This window comes from Oryx dammah, unplaced genomic scaffold, assembly GCF_014754425.2.
Source record: "Oryx dammah isolate SB20612 unplaced genomic scaffold, SCBI_Odam_1.1 HiC_scaffold_11124, whole genome shotgun sequence".
In the NCBI taxonomy this organism is placed as follows: domain Eukaryota; kingdom Metazoa; phylum Chordata; class Mammalia; order Artiodactyla; family Bovidae; genus Oryx; species Oryx dammah.
The window spans coordinates 7,398-15,243 of NW_024080517.1; the positions used below are offsets into that span (position 1 = coordinate 7,398).

The 7,846-nt window shown below is 67.8% G+C and overlaps 1 protein-coding gene across 1 annotated transcript in view; it reads right to left on the minus strand.

Annotated features, from left to right (window-relative positions):
* Positions 1-522: 522 nt before the first annotated feature.
* Positions 523-7,846, minus strand: part of LOC120860603 (dihydropyrimidinase-related protein 4-like) — a 14,619-nt gene continuing 7,295 nt past the window's right edge. Inside the window, exons 5-13 of the mRNA XM_040236397.1 lie at positions 7,334-7,395; positions 7,026-7,120; positions 5,472-5,610; positions 4,812-4,957; positions 4,025-4,166; positions 3,230-3,400; positions 2,753-2,932; positions 1,800-1,965; positions 523-1,210 (exon numbers count right to left, since the gene is read on the minus strand). Of these exons, the coding sequence (XP_040092331.1) occupies positions 1,119-1,210; positions 1,800-1,965; positions 2,753-2,932; positions 3,230-3,400; positions 4,025-4,166; positions 4,812-4,957; positions 5,472-5,610; positions 7,026-7,120; positions 7,334-7,395 (1,193 nt within the window). The 3' untranslated portion in view covers positions 523-1,118. The remainder of the gene's footprint in view (positions 1,211-1,799; positions 1,966-2,752; positions 2,933-3,229; positions 3,401-4,024; positions 4,167-4,811; positions 4,958-5,471; positions 5,611-7,025; positions 7,121-7,333; positions 7,396-7,846) is intronic.

Sequence of the window (7,846 nt, forward strand, 5' to 3'; positions counted from 1 at the left end):
GCCACGTGAGGGGGGCTGCCTGCCCTTCCTGGGTGCTCTTAGGGTAGAGAGCGTCCCACACCTGGGGGACAGAGCTGGCAGGATTTTTAGGAGCAAGGCTGAGACCAGGAAGCCAGCCCAGCAGCTCCATCTTCTGGCAAGTTCTGGGGGCAGCGCCATCCGTGGGGCTGGATCAGAACCCCAGCCTGCTCTGCCTTAAGTGGGCAGCATGAGCTCCTCACACGCTGTACTGCCCCAAGCCCTGCTGGGCGGCTTGTGCCCACCAACTAGATCATGGGTAGGGGTCCTCCCAGCACCCCTCTCCTTCTGGGCGTCTGGCTGTCTGTGACCTGCAGGCCTGTGGGAGGCAGAGTCCCTGCCCACAGCTCAGACCCAGCCGGCCCTGCAGTGCTCTGGCGGTCTGGCCTCCTGGCCGTCTAGAGGCAGGACCAGTGCTGCAGGGTGTCCTCGAGGGTGCCACACACGAGCCCCTGGGGGATGGTGTAGGGGCAGAGAAGTCGGGGCTCTCCACACGCCAGTGGCTTCCAGTCCAGATGCCTTTAATCAGCGCGGTTCCAGGAACTGGGGCCGCTGGGCTGCGGGTGGCATGCAGGTCCCTGACTGCAGTGCCCTCGGCACACGGGACGGCTTCTCTAACCAACTACTGGGAACACACGGCGTAGGAGAAGGAAACACTCAGCTCCGGGCCCCTGGGGCCCCTGGAGGAGGAAGGGCTCTATGGATGGCGTGGGGGTCTGGTCCCTGGGAAGTCTGAGAAGTGCAGCTGCCCGCACGGCATCCCTGCGGGCCCCTGAAGTCACAGCAGCTCGGGCGGGGCTGGGATGGCAGCCGAGTCGGGCACGAGGAGGTCCCGGAGGTCCTGTCTCCGGAGGTCCTCGCCTTCCGAGACCCTCGTGTTTGGGGCCCCTGAGCTGCCCCCGCCAGCATGCCCAGCCCCTCTGCCCCCCCCCGGCAGTGAAACCTCGCCCATTCAGCCTCTCCCGCGGGGACTCCCTGTAACGGGCCGTGGGACCCCAAGGGGAGAGGTGCTGGGGAGGGGAAGGGAAGGCCAAGCACCTTTCAGAGTGGGTTCAAGGAAGGAAGGGAACAAGAAGGGGGCCGGCCGCCCGCGGCAGCACCTAGGACAGCGACGTGATGTGGGAGCGGCCGCCAGGGGGCGCCATGATCTTCTGGGCCGTGCGCCGCGCGATGTGGTCGTCGGCCTGCGAGCCTGCGGGAGGGCGGGGTGGAGGCCGCGCTGGGGGACGGGCAGACCCGCCGCCACACCCCAGGGGCCCGGCTGCAGACCCCACGCTCCCCGACCTGGCGGCTCCCCCGGGCAGGTGCGCCCCCACCGAGGCCTTAGACGAGCAGGCTGGTGAGGCAAGGTGTGTCTGCGGCCGGAGCCTGCAGGTCAAGGCCGGCCGTCCAGGAAGCCTGTGCAGAGGGGCACAGGCCAGGCCAGCCCCAGCGTCCCTCCTCCGGGTCTCGCCCTGCACGGGCCCTGGGATGAGAGAGGGCTGGCCCCAGCCTTCAGGACAAGGCTGGATCCCGGAGGCCGGCAGGTCAGGGGCTGGGTCGGTCCCCAGTGGGGCAGGGAGGCCTGGCTCTGTCTCTAGGGAGAGCCTGGCTCATCGCCTCCCTGCAGATCCACACCCCAGACCCTGAAAGCAGAGGCTTGAGCTGGCAGCTACAGGTGAACCCCTGAGACCCCCAGCCCCATTCCTTGTGTACCTCACATGAGATGCCAGGGCTGGGGGCTGGACACGGCCCTTGGGGCCCAGGCGCCAAGGAGACCCAGCACCCCAGGCTCCACTCACCGGACAGGCTGAACCCCGACTGGTGCAGGTTGCGGAAGGGGGGCATGGAGATCTTCCCGGGGCAGGACGCACGGGCCTGGGCCCCGGCCCCCGGCTTGGTGGGCGCCATCACCTCATGGACCGGCCCGTCGTAGAGGCCTCGGGGCACGCCATGGATCTCCGCCAGCTGGGGGCCGAAGGGCTGGGTGTGAGGGATGCCAAGCCGGCCCCAGCCTCGAGGGCAGGGCCCCCCACTCCCAGGGGTGTCCACCCGTGCGTGTGGACGCACACCTCCCTCCCCCGAGGCGGGCGGCGTGCCCAGGGCAGGTCTGGGGGAGCGGGGGTGCGGGCAGCCTGAGACAGGAGTGCCGGCAGGTCAGGGTGGCCTCTGCTCCCGCCCTGGGGAGGAGCTGGTGCCAGTCCCAGCCCTGCCCGGGGGCTGTCCCTCCAGATACAAGTTCAGACGATGTCATCCTAGACAAGTGGGAACAGGGCTGCGGTAAAGCCAACCTGCGTGTGTGGTGACCACGCATGCGTGTGCAGCTGGGCCTGTGTGCACACGTGTGCACGCGTGAACCACCTGTAGTTGTGTGCAGGGCCTGGACAAACACCTGCACGCCTGTCGGACGCAGCGGGCCATGGGCCAAGCCTCAGTGAGGGATGAGGGCTCACGGACGCTGTCTGAGCATCCCGCTCTCCTTCCTGAATTCACTGAAGGGCAGGTCTGCTCCAGGGAAGTGCTGGGCGACCTCTGCTACGCTTGGTGGCCGTGCCCCCGGGGGCAGCCACTCGGGGTTTCCTTGGCCTCACGCCCGCACTCTCTGCAGTGACGTAGGCGGCCAGGTCACGAATGCGGGTGAGGACCCGCCCAGACCGGTGAGGCCACCGTGCCTTTCCAACAGCAGGGCGGCCAGGGGCAGGCTGACCACGAGGCCTGAGAGCCCCGCCCGCCCACCCGCCCGGCTCAGGCTCACCCGGTTCCGGGCCTTTATCCTCTTGTAGACGAAGTCAGGGAAGGTCTTGCGTGGGATGAAGCGGCCGGTCCCGGGGGTGACGCAAAGGGCCCCGTCCTCCAGCACAACCCGGCCCTGACTGATGACCACGCTGGGGGCTCCTCGGCACTCCAAGCCCTCAAAGATGTTGTACTCCACATTCTGGGGGGACAGCGGCCCTCTGAGCCCTTGGGAGGCCTTAGCACTGCTCAGAGTCTCTGGGGCCAGGGCCCCGGCAGGAAACGTCCACTCAGCCTGGGTTGGGGTTCCAGGGGGGCAGCCGTGACTGCACCCCTGGCTCCTTGGGCACGTCTCCCGGGGGCACAGAGTGGGTGAGCTCTCCCCACAGACAGAGGCCCCCGCCCCCGCCAGCCCTGCCCATCCCAGGATGTCCAGGATGGTCTCAGGGACCCCCCCCAGACCTCGAGCTGGCCCCCATGTGGGACCGGCTTCTCTCACCAGGCTGTGGCTCTTGGCAGAAATGATTCTCGTGGCCCGGGGGTTCCATATGACCAGGTCGGCATCAGAGCCCACGGCCACCCGCCCCTTCCTCGGGTAAAAGTTGAAGATTTTGGCCGCGTTCGTACTGGTCACCGCAACGAACTCATTCTCGTCCATCTGCCCCGAGGCCTGAGAAGCCAGAAGGCGGGGTCAGGGGCGCCCCTCCCTGACAACAGGCAGGGTCTGGTCTCCGGGCTCCCGTGTGGACATGGCTGCCCTCCAGGCTGAGGGCAGCGTGCCTCAGTCAGGCCTGCAGGTCTGGTCCTCCCCGGGCACTGAGCCCGTCTCCACGCTCACTTTGTGGGCAAGTGAATGCTGATGTTTCCACAATGACATCTGTCCCCAGAGGACATGACTGGCCCCTGGCAGTGGCCAGGAGCCTGGGGTCAGGGCCTCGGCCCAGGGGGAGGGCTCAGGGCCAGGGCTGGGGGCGTGGGGGCGAAGGCCCTAGGTGAGACAGACGCCTGGGGGAACCTCAGTCCTACTGGGGAGACGCTGCAGAGTGTAGGGACCCCTGTGCCCAAGGCCAGTGTATCAGGACCAGGGCGGGCCCTGACTACATGGAGTCTCCTCTGGGGGACCAGAGCAGAATGTCTGCAGACCCCAGGGTGACCGGGCTCGGGGGGGACAGCCTGGAGCCTGCCCACCCCAAGCTCTGCTCCACGCGGAGACTTTGCTCGTCCAGGGGCCTCCCTTTGTGGTCCCGCCAGCTCCTCCATGGGGAGGGGTCCCGTGGCCCTTCGTTTCACCCACCACACACTTCTCCCAGACCACGGACATGCGCTCCTCCACGCCGTTGGTACCCTCGGGGATGAGAGTGAAGTTGTCCCTGCCGACGGCCTTCTGGGCAGTGGTGAAGGTGCAGTGGGCGCTGCCAGTCACCTGGAGGTCCCCGCTGCGGAGAGCTGGGGTCACAGGGGCCCAGGGGGCCTGTCCTCCCTGAGCACCCCCACCCCACACCTGGCCATGGGGCGGAGTGTGCCTCCAGGGTGGGGTCAGGAGGTGGGTGATTCTGGGGTCTCAGAGTCAGGCGTTCTGGGCCATGGACGCACCCCGCAAGGCTCTTCAGGGCCTGCGCTGCTCCCAGGCTGAAACAAGCTGTGTGTTTAGGAGCAGAAGCGGCTGCTGGAACTCGGTGTCACCGGCCCTGAGGGCCACGTGCTCAGCCACCCCGAGGAGGTAGGTGTGAGCCTGTGGGGTGCCCTGATGGGCCTTCATCGGGGGTAGGCTGGGCCCCCATCTGGGCAGGACTGTGACCCCACTGTCCTCGCCTGAGGGCCAGTCAGGGCTCCTAGCCCCCTGCCTGTGGGGTGTGCTGAGGCCTGCACATGAGGCTCAGAGGGTGGGTGGTATGCTCTGGGGTGGCGCAGGCCAGCACAGATTCGGGGCTGGAGCCCCAGGCTGGGGTCCTGGCCCCTGGGTGCCCCTCTGGGCTGGGCATCATGGGTAGCCCGGGGCGTCGCGGGCTCACTGAGGTCAGGAGCCCCAGCCTCGCGTGGCCTGAGCAGCCTGTCTGCAGGTGGAGGCCGAGGCTGTGTACCGTGCCGTCACCATCGCCAGGCAGGCCAGCTGCCCCCTGTACGTCACCAAGGTCATGAGCAAGGCCGCGGCCGACGTGATCGCCCGGGCCAAGCGGCGAGGTGGGTGCTGGCTGGGGAGGGGAGGGGCTCGGGGGTCCACAGCCCCCTGGAGTGGCACAGGGCGGCCCCATGGGGACTCAGGAAGCCTGCCGGCCTCCTCAGGGGGCTTCTCGTGTGAGGGGTGCAGGTGTGGCCTGTGGGGGCAGCTGAGCCTCCCTCTTGTCCAGACAGCAGTGCGACCTGACAAGGGGCCTTGAATCACCTGTGGGGCTAAGGGCCCTGTTTGCATAGAAGTGCGTGTCAGAGCCATCCTGTGTGTGTCTCTGAGTGTGTGCGTGTGTGTGTGTGTGTGTGTGTGTGTGTGTGGTGTGGTGTGTAAGCCTGCACCCTCGGGTCATGTGAAGAGCCTTGCCCAGCTGGCCCCCGGGCCGAGCTGCTGCTCCCTGGACACCTCCCGGGTGGGGACGGGCGTGGGTCCGGGGCCAGGCCATGGAGGAGGCAGGTCCGTGGCGGGTGGGGCGGCCGGTGTGTCTGTGCCCCAGCGGGGTGAGGCAGGGGCAGAGCGACCCCGCAGGAGGCCAGGGCAGGCCAGGTGCCCCGGGTGGGGGAGCAGCCCTCACAGTCAGGAAGTTGAGGGGCAGCGCGGTGGGAGGCCTGGGCCAGCCCTTGGCGTCCGGGGTGGGGCAGGTCCTGCGGCCACAGTGCCACTCACGCCTCACCACAGGGGTGGTGGTGTTCGGGGAGCCCATCACCGCCGGCCTGGGTGCAGACGGCTCGCAGTACTGGAGCAAGAACTGGGCCAAGGCTGCCGCCTTCGTCACATCACCCCCCATCAGCCCGGACCCCAGCACCGCGGACCACCTCACCGCCCTGCTGTCCAGGTAGGGAGCCCTTGGTCCTGCACCGCCCCAGCTGCGGGACTCTTCCCCACCCTGCCGTCCAGGCAGGAGTCCCTGGACCCCCGTCCAGGCAGGAGCCCTCGCCCACCTCCTGGCCCCACCCTGGAGGCACACTCCGCCCCATGGCCAGGCATGGGGTGGGGGTGCTCAGGGAGGACAGGCCCCCTGGGCCCCTGTGACCCTGGCTCTCCACAGCGGGGACCTCCAGGGGGGAGTAGAGGGGTTGCACTCTGAAGGGGGTGACTCCAGCTCCCCGAGTTACGGATGAGGGAGCCCCAGGGCTGCAGAGGTCTGGATGTGCGCAGGGTCTCAGGCCTCCTCAGTGAGAAGGACATGGGCCCCCAGCCTCTCCGACTGCTGCTTCCCCAGTGGGTGTGTGCAAGGGGTGTGCAGGCACGGGGGCGTTCACGGCTGGGGTGTGCACGCATGGGGCGGGCTTGGGGGCTCTGCACAGCCAGGGGTGGGGCCGTCTCAGGCTGGTTCACCCCCAGGTATGAGCACAGCACCCGCTGGTGTGGAGGAACTCGGGGTGGAGAACGGGGGAGGAGGGGACCGGAACAAGCCCCTCCCCCAGCACGCACCTCCCACCCTCCTGCACTAGGGATGTGCCTCCTCCTGGCCCAGAGCCAACCCCCTGCCCTGGAGACACGCACAGCAGGCACTGCCCGGAACCCCACACGCCCCTCCTGAGTGTCCCCGCCTCTGGTGAGCTTGGGAGCCGGAGAGGCCAGTGGGTCCCAGGAAGCTTCTCTGCGGGTCTGGAACGTCAGGGCGGGGGCTGTGTGTGTGACCCCTCCCCAGACTTCCAGGTGGCCAGGAAGCTCCCCTGTGCCCCCTTCCACTGCCCGGCCCCTGTGGGCACTGAGGCTGGTGGGCAAACAGTGGGGGCAGAGGCCTGGGCTTGCAGGGAAGGTGGGGCGTGGGCAGAAGGGCCAGGGCCTCCCCAGGCAGCAGCCTCAACAGAGGACCGGGCCAGGAACTCCACAGGTGCACCCATGGGCAGAAGGAACAGCTCTATAGGGCCCAGTCTCGGGCCAGAAGGCACGGGAACCCGCCTCTGCGCCCCCTCCCACCCCAGGAAGCAACACCTCGGTTTTGGAGAATTTAAGGTCAGACGTGTGAGGATGAGGGAAAGCCTGCTGTGGCCAAGAGCCCGCAGGCTCCCAGCACCCTCCTGCCTGACCTTCGCCCTGGGCTAGCTATCACCCGGGCCAGGTTACAGGCCCCCTCCCCCGGGGTCTATGGCTCTGCGCTCACAAGGCCAGTCAGGGTCACCCCACCAGCCCCACCTCGTCCACGATGTCCCCGTTCTCCGCGTGCACTTGGGCCACGGCCCCCAGGTCCCGGATGACATTGAAGATCTCATACATCTGGGGAGACCAGGCAGACCACGTGGGGCTGAGGCCCCGCCCCCCAGCAGCCACGGAGCCTGCCCCCCACCTCAGGACCACCTAGGGCTGAGGCCCCGCCCCCCAGCAGCCACGGAGCCTGCCCCATGCCCTGCAGCACCACGTGGGGCAGAAGCCCCACCCCAGCGCCCGTGGAGCCTGCCTGCCCACCCCGACCCTGGCTCCGGGCTCTACCTGGCCGTCTGTGCACTGGTGCCTGTCCTTGTACGCCATGAAGACCAAGAAGGAGTTCACACCTGGGGGGGAAGCAGGAGAGGTTGGATGCCAGGAACCTCCCTGGCACTTGGGGTGCCAGGTGAGGGTGGCCTCTCCCAAGGGCCTCACCAGCTGGCCTGGCGGACCTTGGTCATCAGCCCCACATACTCCAGACCAGCCAAGACTGGGGCAGAGACATCCAAGCCCACCCAGCTCCTCGAATCTGAGGTCAGGAATCAACTGTTCCCTAGCAGCAAAGCAGGTGAGAACCCACACACCCTTCACTAATGCACCCCATGCCCACTATCACTACCCCCACAACAGCCCCTAATACCCCACCGCATCCATCACTCACCCCCACGGCCCCTAACATCCACCCTCATCCATCACTAACCCCCATGGCCCCTAACACCCCACCATGCCATCACTAACCCCCCACTGCCCATAACACCCTGCCCCATCCATCACTCACCCCACAGCCCCTAACATCCC